This window comes from Toxotes jaculatrix, chromosome 19 (assembly GCF_017976425.1).
Source record: "Toxotes jaculatrix isolate fToxJac2 chromosome 19, fToxJac2.pri, whole genome shotgun sequence".
In the NCBI taxonomy this organism is placed as follows: domain Eukaryota; kingdom Metazoa; phylum Chordata; class Actinopteri; family Toxotidae; genus Toxotes; species Toxotes jaculatrix.
Genome location: NC_054412.1, coordinates 710,652 through 733,332, shown reverse-complemented (window position 1 = coordinate 733,332; position 22,681 = coordinate 710,652). Strand labels below are relative to the sequence as shown.

Sequence of the window (22,681 nt, the reverse complement as noted above, 5' to 3'; positions counted from 1 at the left end):
CACTCACACACACTCACACACACACACTCACACACACTCACACACACACACTCTCACACACTCACTCACACACACTCTCACACACTCACTCACACACACTCACACACACACACTCACACACACTCACACACACACACTCTCACACACTCACTCACACACACTCACACACACACACACACACACTCACACACACTCACACACTCTCACACACTCTCACACACTCTCACACACACACTCACACACACACACTCACACACACACACTCACACACACACACACTCTCACACACTCTCACACACTCACTCACACACACTCACACACACACACTCACACACACTCACACACACACACTCTCACACACTCACTCACACACACTCACACACACACACTCACACACTCTCACACTCACACACACTCACACACACACACACACTCTCACACTCACACACACTCACACACACACACACACTCACACACTCACACACACACACTCACACTCACACTCACACACACACTCACTCACACACACACACTCACACACACACACACTCTCACACACTCACTCACACACACTCTCACACACTCATTCATCCTGCTTCGATTACTCAGACGATGGAGGAAACTGTAAGAGCTCATGATAATGAGGTTTCCTTGGTGCCTGCAGCTGTAATTTCAGGAGTCATCTGTCTGCACCACTGGACTGAAAGGCTTTGGTTAGCATGTTGGAGGGGTGAGGGGGGGTGAGGGAGGGTGAGGGGGGTGAGGGGGGGTGAGGGGGCATTTTGCAGACAGTGGTGGAAAAAGCTCAGTGTGACCATGGGTTGTACTGGGAACCACAGCGGCCGTTATGGTGCGTTTGATGACGGTGCTTGTAAATCGTGTGGACGCTGGGCTGCGTCTCTGACTGGAAACGTTTCCATGGGAACATCAGAAGCTGTTCACGGCGTCTCTTCGTCCTTCGGTGTCTCCGTCACCCAGCATCATGTTTATCCAGTCTCCCTGAGACAGAGTCAAACCCCGGGTCTGAAGCAGCCCTGTAATGTGAGATGTGGGCTGGTGTTGTGTTGCTGTCACCGTGTTGCGTCATCTGGCTGTTCTCAGAGCAGCTTCCAAACCCACGGACAACCAACCAGGATCAGTGTTTCCCTCCGCAGCTGCTTCCAATTACTCACATCATGCTCTCTCTCTTTTCCCACATCGTAATAACCCGCCTCGCTCGCCCTCCCCCTCCACAGTCACACCAGTGAACCTGGCGTGTGTGTGAGTGTGTGTGTGTGTGTGCGTGTGTGTGTGTTCAGGTTTGTCAGGACAGAATCGTTGTTTTCAGTCTCTACTTTGTTTTCATTGTCTCAGAAATAAAAGCCTCAGGAAGTGAGTCCAGCTCCTTCCTTTCTGTCGCTCTTTCAGATTAAAGTCATCCGTACTCTGACAGAAGAACTCCATGATGATTGATTTCCTCTTCATTATATTTCTGATGAAAGAAAGAAGAAGAAATCACGTTTTGAAATCCTCTCTCCAATGAGGTGAAACGGTTGTGTTTAATTCGTTGTGACCTCAGGGGCGATTTTTTTCTTTCCTGCTCTGATTTTTCATAAAAAGGCTCAAGTGGAGCCTCCTCAGACTCTTCCCCTCCTAAAGTGGATTTGTTCAGATTGGAAAACATATATCCAGTTATCCTGTTTCCCATATCCTGGGCACATCTTTCCATCCCTCCCTCTGTCCTTCCATCCATCACTCCAGCTTTGATTCCTCGGGGAAAATCGCTCCTGATGTGTTGGGGTTTTTATTTCCATGGCATCAGTGCAGCGCGTCGTTGGCGTGCTGGCTCCGCTCAGGGAGTTTTTCCATTGTTGCTCACTGGGTTTTAGTAATGGGACACTGGAAGCTGACTGGTGAAGCTCCCAGAAGCATCTGGCTCTGGTTCACCAGTCAGCGCCGCAGCAGGAAAACCAAAAGCTGCTGATACTGAGCTGCAGTGTTTTCACTGTCAGAGCAGCAGAAGGTTTTAAAGGTGACAGTCACTGTTCACTCAGCTTTAGCAGAGATGTCGGAGTCTCTCCTCCTCTCGGACCCGTCGTCATTGTTTTCCCGTTTCTCCAGCTGTTGTGTAACGAGCAGAGAGAGGGAGAGTTTGTCCGGAGCTTCCTGTGGTTTCGGGTGACTCTCGCCCTCTTGCTGTTCTCCGGTTCGGAGCAGCTCTTATATAAGACAAAGAGCTGCTCTGCATTTAAGATGTTTGGTATGTTTTCATGTGACTGTGGTTTTGGAGCTGGAGGATCTGAGTTTCATTTCAAACTGCAAAACAACACGTGCTTGAGTTTCACTGCAGAATTACACAAAAGACAGGAAGTCGCTCTAAACACTGACGGAGGCTGGAACGTGTGATTTCGTAAAAGTTGAGGTGAAACAGGTGTGACTTTATTCCAGCTGTGTACGTCACGTTTGGAAACGTCGTTGTTTCCTGTTGGAGAATAAAAAGCTCAGAGTTCATCGTGTCAGTGACAGCGGGACAGGAAGTGTGTGACGGGAAGTTCGACTTTCCAGAGGTGTTCGCTTCAAACACAGCTCAGAGGAAATCAGCATTGAGTTTGTGTGTGTGTGTGTGTGTGTGTGTGAGTTTGTGTTGTTGACGTCATGTTGTTTACAGCCAGGGCGGGAAATTCCTGCCCCAGAAGCCAGATGTTGTTTGGCTGGAAGCCGACTGTCCTGATGGTTTAAAAATAAAACCAGTGAAATCGTGTGCAGGCGCATCGTGTCCTGAACAAAGCTTCTGTGGAGGTTTAATGGACGTTGTGTGGACGTTGTGTGGACGTTGTGTTGTGGCTCATTTTCTCCTGATCCTCTGATTTAAGTCCTCAGACTCTGTGATCAGTCCGAGGTGTCTCTGGTCGAACACCTGTCCCGTCCAGGCTCAGCTGTGTGAGGTACCTTCGATCCTGGCGTCTCAGTCCTCTCGGCCTCTGGACAAAGACTCGGCTCAGCAGAATTCCCGGACCTGTTTGTGACCGCCGGCCGGCCTTTGGTCTCCGTCAGTGTCACAGCTGTTTTCTCAGCTTCGGTCCGGCTGCTCTGTCAGATCAGGATCATTTCCACGACTCTGCCCACAAAAGCGCCTGAAAACACAACAGGCAACAGCCACAGCTGCACAGTTTGTGTTTGAAAAGCTTTGTTCATCTCAGCGGCTTCACTGTAAAAGCTTTCACATTCCTCTGAGGCTCAGCGGCTGCAGACGCTGACCTTCAAGGACCAGACCAGGCTGGTACGGACCGCTGAGAGCGGCGGACGCCGGGGGGGGCGGGGCTGTTTCTCAGCTTCTCTCTGAGCCTGTTTACAGCTGATCTGAAACTCTTTAATCACATTTTCAGGACAACAGAAACTTTGTTCGAACAGTGGTGAAGCTGCACAGAGACGCAGACGTAAAGGTCGGCTTTTTCTTACACAGTCGATGTTTTACGTAACAGCAGCAGTGAAACAATGAGACCGGCTGAGCGTGGGTGTGGACCTGCCTTCCTGGTTTTCCTCATTAGATTCAATCAAAGGCCCTGAGGTCACTGGTGCATCAGCACGTCACTGCTGAGTGAGACGAGTTCACACCTGAGTCTGTCCCGATGCATCAGCTTCATCAGCTTCATTCTAGCTCCTTAGACTCTGTTTACTCGATGCTTTGACTCTGTCGACATGAGCTTCGGGCTAACTGCTGTGTGTGTGTGTGTGTGTGTGTGTGTGTGTGTGTGTGTGTGTTCTGTGGGTTAAAACAGGTCGTAACATGAGCGTGAAGAAGCTGCTGTCTGAGTCAGACAGATTGAGGATCCACCCCTTGAAGCAGCAGGTAAACACGAGCATCACGCTGCCTCTGATTGGTCAGTCAGTCAGTCAGTCAGTCAGTTGTTACCTTCCCTGACCTCTGACCTTATGCTTCTATCACCTCCAACCACAGAAACCAGCTTCTGCTTTACGTGACTAATAAAATCAGCCTCCTGTCACCTGGCTGCAGCCGTGCAGGTAAACACACCGTCCACTCAGAGTCAGCGTTAGCATGTCGCTCTGCGCTCTGACCGGGAGTCATGTGACTTGGTGGGCGCTGTGAGGGCCACAGGGCCCTGCAGCAGCATGTCTGTCTAAACTTCTAACATCCACAGCATCAGGGCTGAAATGGTTTGTTGTTTTATTGATTAGAAAACTGAACGTGTAAATGAATTTATTCTTTGAATTGTTTACAGAGAAAAAGATTCACTCGGATTTTCTGTTTTTCTTTGATTTATTTGATTGTAATGTGAACAGTGAAATCAGACTCAGCCTGTGAATGTTCTGCACCGCTCCTCTGGATGTTTGAGGCTCTGCAGAGGAGGAAGCAGCTGCAGCCACACCAAACCCAACACTCGGCCCCACCTGAGTCCGGGGGCCCCGCTCGTCTGCCCACAGTGCCAGGACAAGGACCCCAGTCAGCTGGGACAGGAAACAGACCCTTACTCGCCCCCCCCCCGCCCCCCAGCCCAGGCACACTTCCTCTGCTGGAGGGAAAGTGGCTGCTGGCTCCAGCCCCCCTCCACCCTGCTTTGTGTGTTCCCATGGGGAGGAGGAGCGCTCGTTTTGCTTCTTGGCGTTTCCCTGCCAAAACACAACCACCCCCCCCCCTTTGTGCTGCACAATTAATCCCAAAGAAAAAGAACAAGAAGCAAACTGAGCACTGAAGAGTCAGTAAATCCAGGTCTGATGGAGCGAGCTGCGTCTGATCTGATCTGTCTGTTTCACTGAGCCGAGGCTTCAGGATGTTCAAACCATGAAACACAAACAATCACTGAAGTCATTATAAAACAAAATGCTAATATTAAAAAAGTAAATATTCAAGATGCAGTAAGATTCTGTCGTTGTGCTGTCAGAGCACCTGAAAACCACGTGTTCTTATCTGAGGCTGAGACACAAACCAAACAAAAAATCTCCAATCTCCAAATCTTGGAGATTGGAGATGTCCTTGTCTCCAGAGGATGAACCCTTTAGATTTGAATGACCTTCGTGATCTTTCCTTCAGCGCCACCCTCAGGACAAACTTTACAGCTGTAGCTTCATGACCGATGAGGCTCTGAGTTAAAGGCTGAGGTGAACTCTGCAGGTCTGACTGATCCGGGCTCCGGCCGCTCATCTGCATGGGATTTATTCCGTGCGACTCGTGGTCGGGTGAGGTTCGGTGTGTGTACCCGCTGACCTGAGGGTGTGTTAGCAGCCACAGTCCAGCTCCATGGAAACTGTCGGGGTGCTGTTACACACGTTATATCACAGCACAATTAACAACATTTTTGTCTCAGTGCGTGGTCTGGACCTGTCAGTGCCGTTTGGAAGTGACGAACGTTCTGACAAACCACAACCGCAAGAAAACAGATCCAGAGAGAGAGAGACGGAGCCTGAGAGAGCTGCTGCTCAGAGGCACTGCGGCAGTGACGCAGTGGATCGATCCATTAGTCAGTCGCCCTGTTTTGATCACTGATTTATTTGTAAGTTGTTTTTGTCATTGTGATGATTTTTGTCTTTGATGATTTTGGACGATTGTGAATCAGAGCTTCATCATGTTCCTGGAAAAAAAAAGACTGATAAACAATTCACTGATTTATGGGGAAAATAATCATCAGCTCTGCTGAATCTGATTTTCCTGTTACAGCATCTGTAGATGCTCGAGTGCAGAAATCCAGACTGAGATTAAATCAATCTGCTGTGACTTTATGAAAAGACGAAAGTAATGAACCTGAGTAGAAATAAAAATGTGAGGCTGTTGCTGTGTTTGTGTGTCTGCTGCTGAAGGAGGTTTTGTGATTTCCTGCTGTTTATGGATGATCTGGACTTCCTGTTTCCTGCGTCCACTCAGCCTCGAGACAAAAGCTCCACCACACAGAGGACAGAAAAAAAAACAGGATTTTTATTCTGAGGTTTATCAACTGATGCACAAACTGTTTTGACAGTAGAAGAAACAACTAGTTTTCAGTTTTTTCTTTTTTTCTAAAATCAAGTGTGAAAACTTTTTTCTATGTGTCATAGTGTGAAGTGTGTGCTGGGAGCTGGGTTCATCCTCTGGGTGTTTCCGTCATTCATTCATTGATGAGTCTCAGTTAATGAAAACCAGGACGAACTGTTGAATCCGCCTTCAGATGATGTTTGGTCGCTGATTTCATGCATGTCTGAAAATGTTTTCATAACGTATTAATGTCAGTGCTGCTCTGTGTAGCGCCCCCATCAGGCCGTCGCTGTCGCTTCATAAACTCTGGAACACAGAAGAATCGTCCTCCAAACTTTGGACCCGATCAGACCAGCGGTGTCCCCTCGGTTCTAACCACGTCCTGACCTCTGTGGAGCTCTGACGTCCTCTGAGAGAACAGGTGGCATTCCTCCAAACACACTCACTCTTCAATCTGAACTTTAATCACATTCTTTTCAATTCACATCTGATGAATTCCTTCAATACGTCGGCCTCACGCCTGCGTGGGGGAGGGGGTGAGGGGGCGAGGAGGGTCTTTGTTTGTGAAGAATAGGAGGGGTCGCCCGTGGCGCGGCGTCCTGAGAGCCGGCAGATGGCCAATAGGACGAGGACGGGCAGACAAAAGTGGACAGCAGACTTTCTCCTTTCAGAGCTGAACGTCTGAGCTCCAAGAAACAAAACAGCACCGGCCTGAGGGGGGAGAGGGGTGAGGCCGGGGGTGGGGGGTGGCAGTGATGGGTGAGAGTCGGTGGCCTGTCACAAACAGTTCAACCTTCACTGATGCTGAGAAACCTGTTACCAAGACCTCAGGTCCAAAAGTAACTGGCAGTGGGACAAGTTTAAGAAATAACTAATGTTATTTATTGGCCGTCGTCTTCAGTGAGACGCTCATCACTGACTGACAGGACAACGCTGCTCACCTGCTGCTGTGGACGTGGTTGGACGGGACTGTGAAACCTCTCTGAGGACACGACATCCTGCGGATACGAGGCGTCAGGGTTTTAGTGACGTCCAGGTTGAAGTCCAGTCGTGACCTTTGACACGACAGCGTGTCTGGTTGTTGTCTCTGTGTCTTTACTGACTCTCTGGTCGGTGGTTGAGTCTCTGGTCGTTTGGCTCCGTCTGCATCAGGAGGAGGTGGATGTCTGATGGACACCTTCACCTCTGCGTCTGTCTCTGATGTTTCCTCTGCTGAGACCTGGTCGTGTGTTGTTTTGACCATGAGCGTCTCTCTCTGACTCTGACCTAAACTCGAGGTCGTCGCAGGTCATAGGTCATGCTAACAGTAACAAAGCTTGTCCTGTGGTTGAGGTGTTGCTGGAACCTGCTGCTTCAGTTTTCACGTCTCTGGTCTTCTTCAGTCTCCGTCTCCGTCGGGGACTTCCAGCTGTCGAGGTTTCCCCTCGGCCCTTCCTGTCTTGTTTCAGTGAAGCGGGTCAAAGGTCAGTGATGCGTTTAGGGGCCAGCAGTACATTGTGTTGCCTCCACCCTCCCCTCCCCCTCCTTCCTCCTCAGCTCTGACCTGTGGGACAGGATGGGCGTCGCCCTGCCTGAGCTCTCTGTTAGAAAACACTGAGCCTCAGGTCCGCTGTGACCTTTGACCCCTCACAGTGCGCTCAGGAAATGAACGCTCACACTTGTTTGCTGTAACTTAGACAGATTTGAGGTTGAGCATCATTTAACAGATGATTTTAAATGAGGATTTAAAAGAGTAAATCAACGAGATGATGAATCTGATCAGATCTGATCTGACCTACAGACCAGGACCGACATTCTCCAGTCCAGTCCCAGTCCAGTCCCAGTCCCAGTCCCAGTCCCAGTCAGAGCTCAGCCTGCTGCTCTCAGACTGAAGCTTGATTAAAAGAAGACATGAAATAAAAAACAGAAACAGAAAATCAGGAGAAAATCGCTCCCAAAATAAACAGAAAACAGAATGAGGTTTGGTGTAAGAGAAAAAAGCTTCGGCTAAGACGTCATGGAAGAGGCTTAAGGTTGGGAGGGGGGAGGATGGGGGGGTATACAAAAGGAAAGTCTGTGTGCTGAGGCTCATGAAGTCCCTCCCTCCCTCTGTTCTCCCCCAACAGATGAGCCGGTGTGAGAGAGGGGGTGAGCGACATAGACAAACACAGAGGGAGAGAGAGAGAGGGAGCAGCTGGAGGCGACAGAGAGAGCTTCAGTGAAGAGAGAGAGAGAGAGGAGGCAGCAGGACGGAGCATGAAGGAGCTGCTGAGTTTCTGAGGACGAAAACACAGAAAGGTAAAACTCCTTTATTCACAGAGCAGAGAAATTCCTGTCGTCTTTTTGTTCCCCTGTCATGGACTGAAACTCATCACACAGAGGTTTTTATTTATTTGATGTGACTTTGTTTCTTTGAGGTTCAGAGGTTTGATAGAAACGAGAAAAAGCTGCAAATGACTGGATTTTCTGATGATTTCATTCTGAATATTCATCAGGTTTAGCAGCAGCAGCAGCAGCAGCAGCAGCTGTGGTTGTTGTAGTTGTTGTAGCTGTTGTAGTTGTTGTAGCTGTAGTTGTTCTGTGTCCAGTTTCTGCACATTCACACACGAGTTCAACCAAATGATCAGAAACTCAGAGACGCACAGAGAAGCTGTGAGAGGTCGAGTTCGGTGTCGGAGTCCTGATGGTTTCACGTGGATCGTGTGTATTCAGTGGGGGGTCGGTGGGGGAGTCAGTGGGGGGTCAGTGGGGGAGTCAGTGGGGGAGTCAGTGGGGGGCCTGGTGAGGTAAATCAGCACAGGTAATTCTTCCTCCTGAACTCATCGTCCTTCATCCTCCTCCAGGTGACGATGGGAAACGCAGACAGTCACAGCAGCTTCGTCTCTCCTGCCAAACCCTCCTGCTCGCTCAGGTTCTCCTCCAGGAGGGAGGAGGCACCGTCAGCTCGCAGCTGGTGGAGGAGCAGCCAGGGGGGCTGCAGGAGGGGGAGGAACTACCTGAACCAGCAGTCCGCCGGCCCCCCCTACACCTCCTGGCAGTATGAACATGCCCCCAAAGCAGCCAGAGGAGGCTCACGGCTGAGAGCCGGGTCTCCTCAGAGGTACAGCAGGAGTCCGTTTGGTTACCTGGACAGCGGCGGGGGGAGTAACGGTATCTGTGGCGAGCGGGCGTCTCTTCAGAGTGGCGGCAGCCCCAAAGTGCTGCTCAGCAAAGACGGAAGCATGAGGGTGGAGTTCACCAACAGCAGGGTCGTCCCCGTGGAGCCGCAGGAGTTAACTGGCCTCCCCACCATCGCCACCACAACCACCTCGGCCACAGTCGCCGAACCTTCCCTCCGCACCAGTAAGGGCAGCTCGCTGAGCTCCGACGGCTCCTGGTACGACTCGCCATGGGGGGGCGGCGCTGAGCTGTCCGACAGCGTGTTCGTCTGCGGGCAGAGTGTGGACAACAGCAGCGGCTACACCACCTACTCCTCCAGCCGCACAGAGGAGACCACCACCAGCAGCAGTGGCTACAACACCTTCTACTCAGCTCAGGTGGAGGACATTTCACCTGGGTTTAGCTCCACCCTCCTCTTCCCCGCCACAGAAACCAACAAGCTCACCTCCACCGCAGGTTACAACACCTGCTCCTCCGGTCGGACGGAGGACAGCGGCATCGGGGACTCAGTGATCCTGCAGCCAGACCTGAGAGACTTCAGCCGGGTTTCGTCCCCCGCTGCGTCACTGGACAACGTTTACACCAGCAACAACATGTTACCCGCCTTCCCCGCGGCGCCAGACGCCCCCCTGCAGCACAGGACCGCTTCCTCCTCCTCGGCTCTGCTGGATGACGTCATCCAGGAGGAGGACGGTGCAGGTGGAGGCGTGGAGCAGCGTTACTCCTCCCTCACGCTGCCCTGCCGCAGGGCCGAGCCCGTCGGCGCCGCCCCCGCCACCGGGAGCAACCGCAAAGACTTCCTGAAGAGCCGAATCAGACGGCTGAGCGACTGGACAGGAAGTCTGAGCAGGAAGAAGAGGAGGATCCAGGTAAGACACAACAACACGAGGACAGGGACATATGGAAGTTTTAAAATGTCTAAACAAAAACATAATGTGCTGTGACCTGTGTTTGTCATAATTATAGAATCATCTGACAAGTAAATTATTGCACTTTTTGTCTTTAATAACTTTAAAGATCAGAAAGGTTTTCATATTTTTCATAAACTCATAAATACATCAGATAAAAATGTGTTCAGTTTTGGATGAAATGAAAAACCAGCAGGTTAAACCTCCATCTGCTTTCTCCTCAGGAGCCTTGTGGCAGCGACACCGGCGAGGTTTTCATCAACAGACTGAACTCCGGGCTGGTCGCCTGCAGCTCACCGTGGTCCTCCAACCCTCTCCACCTCCTGAACCAGAACCAGTTCCCTCAGGTCCACTGTGGCTCCTCCAGAAGCCTGAGCCAGAGCAGCGACGCCCATCGGCAGAACATCTACGAAAACTTCATGCAGGAGCTGGAGACGGGCTGCAGCAGTGCAGCCGACCGGACCGAGGCCTCAGAGGGGGACGGAGAGGAGGAGGAGGAGGACGAGGACGAGGAGGAGGAGGGGGTGGATGGGGAGGTGGAGCTGGGAGGAGGGGAGCAGCTGGATGTCTTGTTTGAGAAGGAGCAGGGTGTGGTGCGGCGGGCCGGATGGCTCTCCTTCAAAGCCCTCATCACCGTCAGCAAGGATGGGAAGCTGGAGCTGGTCACCCGCCGCAAGTGGAGACACTACTGGGTGACACTGAAAGGTACGTCCCCCTGATGGACGACAAATGGACGCGAGGAAAACTCTACAGAACGTTAACATTCTTCCTTTCACCTCAGGTTGCACTCTGCTGTTTTATGAGACGTACGGGAGGGGCGGTGCCGAGCAGGAGCTCGCTCCTCGTTACGCCCTGCTGGCCGACGACAGCATCGTCCAGGCCGTCCCCGAACACCCGAAGAAGGAGCACGTCTTCTGTCTGAGCAACTCGTACGGAGACGTCTACCTGTTCCAGGTGAGAGCGCCGCTCACACAGCTGTTCCTTCTTCTTCATTTGGTTTTTATTTGAGTATTTAACAAGCAGCGGTTGTGAGAGAGATCACCATTCACCCACTGTCTCAGCCGCAGGTGCTGGAGCGTCCCTGACACCTGAAACCACCTGCTCACATGATTCACAAGTCAGCAGGATCAAGCTTGACTCTCGCTTCAGTTCAGTAAAGCTGCAGCAGCTTTCCCCTCCTTCTTTCTATATTTGGATCCTGCATTTCTTCTCCCATCACACTCTGTCATTTCGGTCCCAGTGTGAATGAATGGGACGTGGTTTCTCTGCAGCACAGAACCGTTAGCATGACCACAAACATTCTCACAGCCCGACACACTGACTGTGAGCTGTTTACAGTTCAGGAATTTAGCTTCTACATAAGACAGCAGTGAGTGAACTCACACGATGGACCGGTTCAGAGCAGGTTCATTTATTGATCTGCAGCATTACGAGCAGCGAACAGCAGGACCTGAGAGGGTCAGAGGTCACAGCACGCTCACTGTCGTCCATCGTCTTCTCGCTTTTTACGAGCTGAGAAAACACTTTGACTCACTCTCACTGCTCTCAGCTGAGGACTGTGTTTACAGACACACAAATCACACGGCGTCCATCTTCAGCATGTCTCCATGGCTACCTGAAGGTTCACCGAGGGGGAGGAGGAGGGGGAGGGGAGGGGGTGAATGGTACTGAGGTGTGGAGGAGCTTCTGTCAGGAGCTGAAGATGGAGGGTGGAAGTCCTCTAATGGGAGTCACGACACCCGGCTAATTACTGCAGCAAACAGTGACCCCGACATCAAGGTTAACCCTGTGACACGTGCTGCTGCTGTCTGCTGGTCAGGACTCCCTAAATGTTTCTCATCATTCATTTCCCATTAACACCTGATAGACTCTTTTTATTGGTAGAACATTTTTGTGTTTGTGTTTACTGAGAAGCTAAAGACCAAACAGCTGCGAATGATGAATAAAGTAAATAAAACATTTATTTTTTTTAATGTTTAAATCTCTGATAGTTATTTTATTGACATTGAATGAAATAATTGTAAATAACTATTGAGAAGTAAACTCTCACCAGCTCTGCAGCTGCAGGAAGCTTTTTAGCCTGTTTTACCTCCTGGTTTTGGTTTTACAGCTGAGAAACAGCTGGACTCGTTGCTGTTGGACAGTTTTGAACCGTTATCTCTGTTTCTCTCTCTCTCTCTCCCTCCCACTCTCCCTCTCCCCCTTCTCTCTCCCTCTCTCTCCCCCCCCTCTCAGGCCACCAACCAGACGGACCTGGAGAACTGGGTGACAGCGATCCACTCTGCCAGCGCCTCCCTGCTGGCGAAGCGTCAGGGGAAGGAGGACACGCTGCGTCTCCTGCGCTGCCAGAGCTGCTCGCTGCTGCACAAGATCGACATGGACGGAAAGATGAAGAAGATGGCGGAGCTGCAGCTGTCCGTCATCAGGGAGCAGAAGAACAGGAAGGCCGTGGAGAGCCAGGTCAGTGTGTGCCAGAGTTCACTGGGATTCTGGGAGCCAGTAAAGTCAAACTGTGACTGTGGTAAAAGTGGAAACCAGAACGTGTTAGACTGTCACAGGTTCAGGTTGGGCCTCAGTGGGTGGAGCAGGGCACCGCAGGGATCAGGGTTTATATTCAGAAATATTCTCACACATCAGTGTTTCCTTCCTCCTCCTGAGGCGTTATCCCGGGTTACAGAGGACCACAAAGACCCTGAGCTCAGGTGTCAGTGTAACACCATCGACACTGAGAGAGAAACCTGTGTGGCAGCAGATGTTATAAAGCTGTTACCCTCCTGCTGGCAGTGTTAGCGGCTCTGAGAGCCAGAGGAAACTCTCTGTGTATGATGGTCAGTACATAACAAACAGCCTTGAGGATGTTCTGGCAGCTGCAGAGCTGAAAAACGTACCAGCTCAGCCTCATGTGGAGTCCGGTTTAATATCTGTTCCAGATGTTTGGGGCTGTTACCGGCAGCCTGAAACAACAAGCGCTTTCCCGCTAACAATAGAGCCAGAAGAGGAGGCTGAGGGTGACGACATGAACAAATGCTGAGGTGGGGACAGCAGCATAGTGTCCAATCAGCATAAACCACCGGCTCAACAAGCAGCCGAGGTGGGAAAATACACCGGCTACCAGCAGGCAGCTGATGGAGGGCTGGTCGCCTCCCAGGCCTTCATCAGTCCCATGGAGACGACGTGGAACTGACTTTACATGACTCATGATTCAGTCCTGAAAAACCCCCAGAGACAAATGAAGCTGTGAGACCATGAGACCACTTTAATGATCCTGTGTAAGTGGAACCTTTGCAGAGTGTTATGCCGTCTCACTCGTCTGTATTATTATCCTGTGTGTCTGTAAAGGTTCCTTACATTTATCAAGTTCGCCTTTTATTGTCAACGTAAAACACCTGAATGCAAATCGTGTACGCGACGTGAAGCGTTGAAAATACGACCTCCTGAGGTCACTTGAAGGCAGCATCACCTAACCTCATGTCCTGGGATCACAGGATAACCTTCCTCTGACTTAGCTGCTGAACTCCAGCAGGTTTCTAACTAGTTTGATGTTCTCTGATGTGAAATCAGAATGAATTCTTTTAAAATCCCGTTTCTTTGTGACAGTAGCTGAGCGGAGGCTGATTTCACAGCAGCAGAGAGAAAATGGAGGGAAGAGAAGAGAAACTCAGCAGCTGGTTAATCTGTTTCTCTGAACTGTGAAACTGATCCCAGTGCTGCTGTTTGAACTCCGAGCTCCTCTGACTGTAGATTAGAGGCTAATCTCACTGCTCAACATTCAATTACACGTTTACTCTGGGGGGGTGGGGGTTAGAGGGAGGAGGGGCAGAGGGCCGGGGGGGCGGGCTCAGAGAGGGAGAACTGAGTTTAACCAAACAGACTCAGGATGGTGAGTCATCAAAGCTCGTTTGTTCCCTGAGCAGCAGCGAAGACGTTTTCTGTTTTGTTTTAACATGAATCATGAATAATTTTCATCTCGGCTCTTTGTATCTGTGGAGGGAGAAAAAGACGAGGGGAGAAAGATGAAAGGGAGAACAGGATGGAGGGAGGAGGGATTCCTTCCTTTCATTGGTCGCCTGTCGTGATGTTAGATTGGACTGATTGGTGATAATCACACACTGAAGCTGCAGCAGTGTCAGCAGCGGTGTCAGAGGTCAGAGGTCAGCAGTGTTTCTGCAGAGGACACTGGTCCTGCTGTGGTGATGTGTGACCATATGTGATATTTCTGGATGTAACCTGTTGTATGCTGCTGTGGTCAGATCAAGCAGTGGGAGCAGAACCTGGAAAAACTGAACCTGGATCTGTTCAGGCTGAGGTGCTACCTGTCCAGTCTGCAGGGCAGCGAGCTCCCAAACCCCAAGAGCCTCCTCGCCGTCGCCAGCCGGCCCTCCAAGAGCATGCTGGGACGCCTGGGAGTCTTCTCCGTGTCCTCCTTCCATGCCCTGGTAAGGAACGTGGTCAGAGCTGTGAAGATCAGACAGAGACAGACCAGATTCAGGTCTCACCAACAGACAGGTACAGACAAGCTTCATCCTCTGTCGCTCTCCTCTCCCTCCTCAGGTGTGCAGTCGCGACGAGGTGACTCTGAGGCGGCGTCGTCGGTCCCTGTCAGGAGGAACCAGGAGGAAGGGGCTGCCGTCCTCCCTGAAGGCTCTGGACGGACTGAGGAGACGCAGCCGAGCCTCCGGTCCCTCTGCGTCCCAGGTAACTCAGCACCTGGTCGGCCTGTCTGTGCTCGGTCTGTGCTTCTTCCTGTGTGTGATCTGATCATTTCACAGACTTATTGATCGCGTTGGTCCAGTTAATCTTCTTCTCACCAAACCCGGCTGAACCACGTCAGGACGGACTTGTGCTGGATCTGTTTGACCTCAGTGGACGTCAGACTGGGTGGACAGTGTTTGCTGGGCTGTTACTGGTCTTTGTTTCCCCATCTGACAAACATCAGGTCGTTCGTCTGCGGTTCGTTTGTGTCGTTTTCTTCCTGCCGGTTTCTCGCTGGTTTCTCTCTCGTCGCACTCTGTGTTTATGAGGCTCTTCATTCGTAAACCGTGCTGGAACTGGCCGGCTTATGTTCCCATCATCCCCGGCTCCTGTGGGCCCCCTCTTAATAAACAGCGAGCTATTTTTGGACTCTGGGAGTCTGGGGTTTGGAGTCCAGAGGGGGATAAATCAGTCGGCCCCTCTCTCTGCAGCTGCAGGTTTATCTTGGCTCCGAGTTTTGACAGATGGACGCGGTGCCGGTGCCGCCGCCGCCGCCGCGCGTTCTCAGAGTAAACGGTTTGAACCTGACGGGGCAGAGCTGCATGTTTTCAGCCCGTGACATTTCACCGTGCGTCTGTGGCCAAAAGTATGTGGACGGCCTGGATTGGTTTGGTCTGCTAGATGAGCTAGTGCTACTGTTTCCAGGCAGTCCCACAGAGACAGTCTGATCTGTCTCTTCACTGAAGGACACGTGGAGTTAATTGTTACGTCATCTCTGCAGGAGACGAAAATCTAACGCAGCCCACACAGTTACCGGACACAACCCCCCCCACCCCCCCACGCCCCCTCGCTGCTCCGCGCCCTGGTCGTTAAAAAGTTTCGTTCCTTCCAGAAAACCGAAACGCCTGAAAGCTTTATGTGGTTTCACTCGTCTCATTTAATCAGTCACATCTGAAAAAACTCATCCCATCGTTCCAGGTTCAGCATCAGTGATTTAACGTGATTCAGTCAGAAACTGCACAGAAGAAAAACATTCAGAGAAACTTTCAACAAACCAAAACTCAAACAGATGAGACGAGTTTAAATCTGAGGTTAATGAAATCAAACGCTCCTCTGACCTGTTTAAATCACCTCGATGATGATGATGATGATAATGAGATTGATGATGATGATGATGGCAGTGGTGGTGTGTTCACTGTCAGTCGGTGATCCTCAGACTCAGCCTGACTGCAGCTCCTCCTCTCTGATCACTGCTCCCAGACCTGTAATTTCAGCTCCGCCCTTTTTTTCCCATCATACTCTGGGGCTAGTGTTTGGTTTTGATCCTGAACAGAATTTAGGACCAAAGTTTTTTTTTTTCCTCGTCAGATTGATTTAAATTAAGTGTAAAAACAGACTGAGGAGGTTGTTTTAGCTCGGTCCTGAGTCACTGACTCTGTGTGTGTTTTAGGTTTTCAGGAGTCAAGCTGCTGCACCGTCTGCTCACCACGCCTCCGCCGCCTCCGCCGCCGCCGCCACCGCCTCCTGCAGCCCTGAGGTAGAGTCTCCTCTTTGTAGTTTGTTTTATTCTACTCTGCACGTCAGATGGGTGGAGTTAACACATCCTCGTCTCTCACTGTGACTTCATCTATGGAAGATTTCAAATGCCTGAAAAAAACCAATCAAACAAAGGAGCGAAGTGAAATAAACGAGGACTCGTCCCGTGTTTCTTTCTGTCTGCACACGCTGCGTTAGGACCACAGTCACTGAGCTTTCTGAGTGACATCTGAGTGAACAGTTTCCTGTGACGTCACAACACAGGAAACAACTAACACAACTTTTGTAGACAAGGTTTCACAACCTTACAGCAAAGTATGGACACAGGTCGACAGATGACCTGGCATCACCTGACAGAGGGACCACAGGTGTGCTGCGCTTCAGGGCTGCAGCCTGTTGCAGAGGGTGCTGATGGGTAACTTGGTTCAGCCCAGAGTCTGCTGCCACCTGCCGCTCTTTAACCCCCCAGGAGGAGAAAAGGCAGGAGGACAAAGAGAGGAGGAGAGGTGTCTTTATTCAGACAGCTGTTTGAGAGCAGCCTGCTGATCTGTAGACTCAGAGGAAGGGTGAGGAGGAGGGGGAGGAGGGGGAGGAGGAGGGGGGAGTGTTTGAGGATTAAAAGGTCCCACAGCCTTTTATTCTCCCAGAATTCCTTTGTCCCTGAGTGTTAATCCTTCTATAGAGGCTGAAAATGACTCCTCCCCCACCTCCTCTCCTCTCCACATGGCCTCTCCTCCTGCTGTCTCATGACCTCCACCTCCTTTCTTCTCCTCCTCATCTCCTCTTTTAACTTCCATCGTCCCTCCCTCCTTCCTTCCTTCCTCCCTCCCTCCTCCTCTCACTGTGACGTCTCCTCGTCCGTCTCCTCTGTGTCCTGCTGCAGCTCTAAAATCTGTTTCCTCCTCAGACGCTGGACTGTGTGTTTGAACAGAGGGAGGTGGCGCCCTCTGCAGGACGTCCTGCAGCTGTACAGGTGTGTCCACCTGCATGTTGAGCTTCATTCAGCCGCTGTCAAACACGCGCGCTCTAACCATCATCGTCTTACAATTCACACATGAATCACACTGAAATGAATAAATGAACTGATGAATACGTGTGGTCTCCCTCTGTCGCTCAGGTGTGTGACGCGCTGCAGGTGTGTGACGCGCTGCAGGTGCGTGACGCCCCGCAGGTGCGTGACGCCCCGCAGGTGTCGCTCCTCTGTGTTTTCTCTCTGCACATCTGTCGACCCGACGCTGCCAGAGACTTCGGTGAGAGAAAAACTCCACATCAGCACAGAACAAGCTTCTCGTTTAGTTTTGATGTTTGCGTCTGAGAACCTGTTTCCTCCGGACTCTGCAGGTTTTGCTGTGACGGGTCATGTGGACGGAGCTGGGAAAAGCCACGTCTTCGTCAGCGAGGTGGACCCGCTGGGACTGTCCGCCAGAGAAGGTCCAGCATCTGAAGCTAATGTGTCTGATTCCGTCCTTCCTTCTGCACTCCTGTTCTCCTGTACCAGTCCAGTTTGGTGACACAACATTTAAACCCTGACCTCTGAGTGTTTCTGTTTCCCATCAGGCCTCAGGGCCGGAGACGAGGTCCTGGCCGTGAACGGGGCCACCGTATCCGGACTGGACCTGGACCTGATGCAGAGTCTCTTCAGCCACCAGAATCTCCAGCTGCTGCTGAGGAGACACGAGACGCCTGAGCCCGAGGAGCCCACCGCCGTCTGGCCTGAACCCGGGGACCCTGCAGACCCCTGTCAGCACCCGGCCCCTCCAGACCTCCAGAGCTGGACCACAGGTACGAGAAGTGTTCGACAGAGCAAAGTGTTTTTATTAGAAAACTGGGGGCGTTGCTGGTACATGGAGACCAGACCCCCACAAAAACCATCAGTGCAGGAGCTTCAGTTTCCCACCAGCTCCCAGTATGAGTATGAAAGGCTTTTATTGTGAAGGCCGATGCTCAGGCAGATACAGTTAAAGCAGCACAGACGCTTCGGTCTCAGCTTTACTTTGTTTTCATCAGTAATCAGTAGTAAGTTAAATTCAGTTTGTCTGTTTAATGATGAATCTGTTCAGACGCTCGCAGAGCAGGGTCAAAGGTCAAAGGTCAAAGGTCTTTGTTTCGAAAAACTTTGAGAAGAAAATCAGAGAAAAAAGATTTGTATTCTGACCTTCGTCTTTCGTCTTCGTCTTTCACAGCTCCAGACGCTGTCCCGCCACCTGACCAGGTGTCAGCGAGGTCGTCTGAGGACACTGAGCCGACGCCACAGGTGAGGTTCGGTGTGAGACTCGGTCAAACTGTGTTTATTCCCCGCGATCAGTTTAGTACAACTCTGTCTGGATCTGAATCAACATGAACGTGTAAATGAACACGTAGATATTTTCTGTTTTTATTTTCATATCTCACAGATTCACGTCTCAAAGTTCAACCAGCGTCGGTTCTCAGGGAGCTTCCTCCTCCTCGTTTAAACTGGGAAACCAGCGTTAAACTGGTTTATGTCCAGTTAATCAATCAGTTAGTCTTTTCCTGGAGAGTCTTTGAATCTGTGAGCAGCTCCATGTGAACATGTGAACATCGTGTGTTGTTGTAAATGTTCAGACAAACAAACAGAGAATGAAATGAATGAGTAATATTCAGCAGAGTTCGGTAAAATGAAGCGGAGTGTGCAGCCTGATGGCAGCTGTGCCGTAACCCTGTCCTCCTGAACCTCCTCAAACCTGCCTGCAGAAATCCTCTCCCACAATCCTCCTGTTCTCCCTGAGGCTCAAACACCCTCTGAGTCACATGACTCATAATCCGGGCTTACACCTTCAGGAGTGTGTGGAGTGTTTGTAAAGTCGGAGCGGAGGAGATTAATGGCGTCCACCCGTACAATCGCAGAGAACTAGATGTTGTTCCTGACCGGCTCCTCCTCTGGCAGCGGGAGACGACCTCTGACCTCGGCTCAGGCGCCCCCATCGTCCCAACCCCTCACTATGGGAGCCCTGTGCTGGGTGCTGCCTCTGGAGGAGGATAGGGAGATGCTGGAGGAGGAGGAGGAGGGAGGGGAGGTGTTCTCCGGTGTTGGCCTGGTGGAGCGGCTGGCGGGGCTGCTGGACGGAGCGGCCTGCTGCCTGAGCTGCGAGCGGCGTGCCGATGGCCTCGTCCTGCTGGTAAACAGGCGCCATCGCTGCTGCTGCTGCTGCTTTAGTCTCTCGTGTGGTTTTTAATGCATGTTAGGATCATCGAACTCAGTCTGGGCTCTGATCATATTCAGGTTCTTCATCTACCTGTGACGTAAAAGTGTCCAGGTTTCTGAGCAGTCCACGTCTCAGCACTTCACCGTCTTCTTCTTCTTCTTCTTTAAGCAGCTGTGCCATGTGGACACATTCCTCTGCATTAGATCTAAACCCTGCTGGTCTGTGGGGGTTCAGAGTTTCAGAATAAGTCCTGAGAGACGAGGCAAACTCAGGAAGGAGACAAATTAAAATGATTAGTTTCAAAGTTTGATCAAAATCAACAACTTCCAACTTTAATTGTCTTTTTTTTACAGGAGCGTTTTGACGTTCGGTTCGATGTTTGTCGTTGAATCACTTTGAAATCTGTGTTTGATGCTGACGATCAAACCGTCACCGAGCTGGTCTCACACCTGCCTCAGGTTGCTGGAGTCCTGGTGCTGAGATGCTCTGACTGCAGGGTGATCCTGACTGTGAGAGCAGTGTTTAACCTCCTGCTCCGTGTTAATCTCTCTCTGATCCCTCGCTCAGAGGCTGCGGCGCCGTCGGCCAACTTTCACCCCCAAAATCCACCATACGCAGACTGAGCCTGACGTCTGGCTGATCCTTAAACCAGAAGAGTGATTAAGAATTTGGTGGATTTGGTTTAATTGCCAGTTGGAAATGTTCGGAAAACCGAACTAAACCGTTGGACGGAGGAAAAATGGAGGAACAGTCTGAGCCGAGCTGAAGCAGCATTTTAGCATCAGAGTCAGAAAACAGACTCAGCGTCTGTTCTGTAGGGCTGTGCTTAGACTGAAAAAAAAACAGGATGGATGCAGCAGAACCAGGACCTGCTGCTGTTTTCCACGGTTCAGATCATCCATTAATGGAGTGTGGCTTTATTTTGCCCCCAGAACATGGAGCGGGTGTACTCTCTGTACCAGACCTTCCCAGAAGGCCGAGCTACAGACGCTGACGTTCCCAAGAACCCGTACAGCAGAGAGGTCGGCCTGCAGCCTGCGAGCCCCGCCCACCTGAGCGTGTGTCAGCATCTGCGCAAAGTCATCCAGGAACTGGTCGACACCGAGAAGTCCTACGTCAAGGTCAGAGGTCACTGCTGCAGGAGTAACAGTGCTGCAGTTCTATGTTTATCACTTCATCATGTGAACGCAGCCTTTCAGGCTCAGAATCTCTCAGGATGAAAAAAGTTTATTTGGTTTTTTAAATGTTCGTATGTAAAACGCTCTGTCCTCTCTGTCCTCTCTGTCAGGACCTGGTCTGTCTGTTTGACATCTACCTGGCTCCTCTGCAGAAGGAGACGTTCCTCAGTAAAGAGGAGGTAGGTCCAGAAAAGCCCTGTGAGCTGTGGCAGGACGTCAGGTTGTTGGTCTCACGGCTCGCTCTCTCTCTCTCTCTCTCAGATGGAGGCGTTGTTCGGCAGTTTGCCGGAGATGTTGGACTTCCAGAAGGTTTTTCTTCACACTCTGGAGCAGAGAATCGCTTCCTGTCCCAACCTGAGCGGCCTGGAAACACCTGAGCAGTTCAAGGTAACCAGCCGTTCGTTTTCTGCTCCTTGTGTGTTTTTTTTATTGCTTTTATTTTTTGTCTTTTTTATTTTCTTTTCTTTTGTTTTTCCGTCCCTGGTTCTTTTTCTCCTCAGCGTAAATGAAGCGTGGTGATTTAACAGACTGAGAAACACGTTTTCACTCTTTGTCTCGTACTTTCAGAAACTCCTCATCTCGCTGGGCGGATCTTTTCTTTACTACGCCGACCACTTCAAGCTCTACAGCGGCTTCTGTGCAAACCACATCAAAGTCCAGAAAGTCCTGGAGAGAGGTGAGGCTCACGTCTGATTATCGCCTCATTCTTACCTGTGTGTTTGATTCTGTGTGAGGTCTCAGGTGTGTCGGATTCCCACAGTTTTTAAAATGCGTAGAGTTCAGGTTCAGGAGGTGGTTCATCATGAAATCATCCTGTCGTGTTGCAGCAAAGACAGACGGAGCCTTTAAACAGTTCTTGGAGGCGAGGAACCCGACCAATCAGCACTCGTCCTCTCTGGAGTCCTACCTGATCAAACCTGTCCAGAGAGTCCTGAAGTATCCGCTGCTGCTCAGAGAGCTGGTGTCCCTGACCGACCCCGAGAGCCCCGAACACACACACCTGACAGGTACAGCACACATACCTGACAGGTACAGCACACACACACACACACACCTGACAGGTACAGCACACACACACCTGACAGGTACAGCACACACACACCTGACAGGTACAACACACACACACCTGACAGGTACAACACACACACACACACACACACCTGACAGGTACAACACACACACACACACCTGACAGGTAAAACACACACACCTGACAGGTACAACACACACACACACACCTGACAGGTAAAACACACACACCTGACAGGTACAACACACACACACACACCTGACAGGTAAAACACACACACCTGACAGGTACAACACACACACACACACCTGACAGGTAAAACACACACACCTGACAGGTAGACTGTAGAGGGAAGCACCTGCAGCACTTTGCTCTGTCAGACTCTTCCTGACTGTCTTCCTGTTGTGTCCCCTGTCGTGTCCCCTGTCATGTCCCCTGCGTCCACTCAGAGGCTCTGAGAGCGATGGAGAAGGTGGCGAGTCACATTAACGAGATGCAGAAGATCTACGAGGATTACGGCTGCGTGTTCGACCAGCTGGCTGCGGAGCAGAGCGGACCCGACAAACAGGTGAGAGACGCATCACACTGACCCACAGGCAGCATGTTAATCAGGTCACTTCCTGTGGAAACGACTGTCGTCCTCCCGCTCTGACTCTCAGGTGACAGACGTGTCCATGGGGGAGTTTCTGGTCCATTCGTCGGTGGTCTGGTTGAACCCTCTGCCCTGTCTGAGACGCCTGAGGAAAGAACCGGAGCTCACACTGTTCGGTGAGTGCGGACACACTCTGATAACACAACACAACACAACATGATAAACCATTCAGATAAAGGTAATCTCTCACTGACAGGATCCCGTAGCTCCCAGGGTCCTAATACTCTCAGTAAACCGGGTCTTTGTTGTGTTTTTAAGTGTGAATGTTGTCGAGTTGATGCACAGTAACCGTGTTTCGTCCTCAGTGTTCAAACGAGCCGTGATCCTGGTTTATCGAGAGAACAGCAAACTGAAGAAGAGGATGGTGAGTCTCAGGTTTTAGCTTCAGTCTCACACCTGGAATCCAGATGTGTGTTTTACTGGTGTTCTGCTGCTCATG

General features: G+C 51.0%; 1 protein-coding gene across 3 annotated transcripts in view; it reads left to right on the top strand.

Moving 5' to 3' along the window:
* Positions 1 to 22,681, top strand: part of LOC121199966 (T-lymphoma invasion and metastasis-inducing protein 2) — a 28,174-nt gene that overhangs the window by 2,947 nt on the left and 2,546 nt on the right. Inside the window, exons 2-25 of one of the 3 annotated variants that reach the window (XM_041064991.1) lie at positions 3,759 to 3,829; positions 3,938 to 4,002; positions 8,050 to 8,221; positions 8,767 to 9,951; positions 10,215 to 10,695; positions 10,772 to 10,944; positions 12,226 to 12,450; positions 14,241 to 14,426; positions 14,542 to 14,685; positions 16,133 to 16,219; positions 17,126 to 17,191; positions 17,336 to 17,371; positions 17,408 to 17,468; positions 17,560 to 17,649; positions 17,776 to 18,000; positions 18,402 to 18,472; positions 20,315 to 20,503; positions 20,671 to 20,739; positions 20,822 to 20,947; positions 21,128 to 21,236; positions 21,388 to 21,567; positions 22,040 to 22,158; positions 22,250 to 22,358; positions 22,548 to 22,606. In XM_041064991.1, the coding sequence (XP_040920925.1) occupies positions 8,773 to 9,951; positions 10,215 to 10,695; positions 10,772 to 10,944; positions 12,226 to 12,450; positions 14,241 to 14,426; positions 14,542 to 14,685; positions 16,133 to 16,219; positions 17,126 to 17,191; positions 17,336 to 17,371; positions 17,408 to 17,468; positions 17,560 to 17,649; positions 17,776 to 18,000; positions 18,402 to 18,472; positions 20,315 to 20,503; positions 20,671 to 20,739; positions 20,822 to 20,947; positions 21,128 to 21,236; positions 21,388 to 21,567; positions 22,040 to 22,158; positions 22,250 to 22,358; positions 22,548 to 22,606 (3,984 nt within the window). In that variant the 5' untranslated portion in view covers positions 3,759 to 3,829; positions 3,938 to 4,002; positions 8,050 to 8,221; positions 8,767 to 8,772. Of the gene's footprint in view, positions 1 to 3,758; positions 3,830 to 3,937; positions 4,003 to 8,049; positions 8,222 to 8,766; positions 9,952 to 10,214; positions 10,696 to 10,771; positions 10,945 to 12,225; positions 12,451 to 14,240; positions 14,427 to 14,541; positions 14,686 to 16,132; positions 16,220 to 17,125; positions 17,192 to 17,335; positions 17,469 to 17,559; positions 17,650 to 17,775; positions 18,001 to 18,401; positions 18,473 to 20,314; positions 20,504 to 20,670; positions 20,740 to 20,821; positions 20,948 to 21,127; positions 21,237 to 21,387; positions 21,568 to 22,039; positions 22,159 to 22,249; positions 22,359 to 22,547; positions 22,607 to 22,681 lie in introns of all 3 variants that reach the window. The other 2 variants (XM_041064989.1, XM_041064990.1) reach the window with 2 other exon arrangements.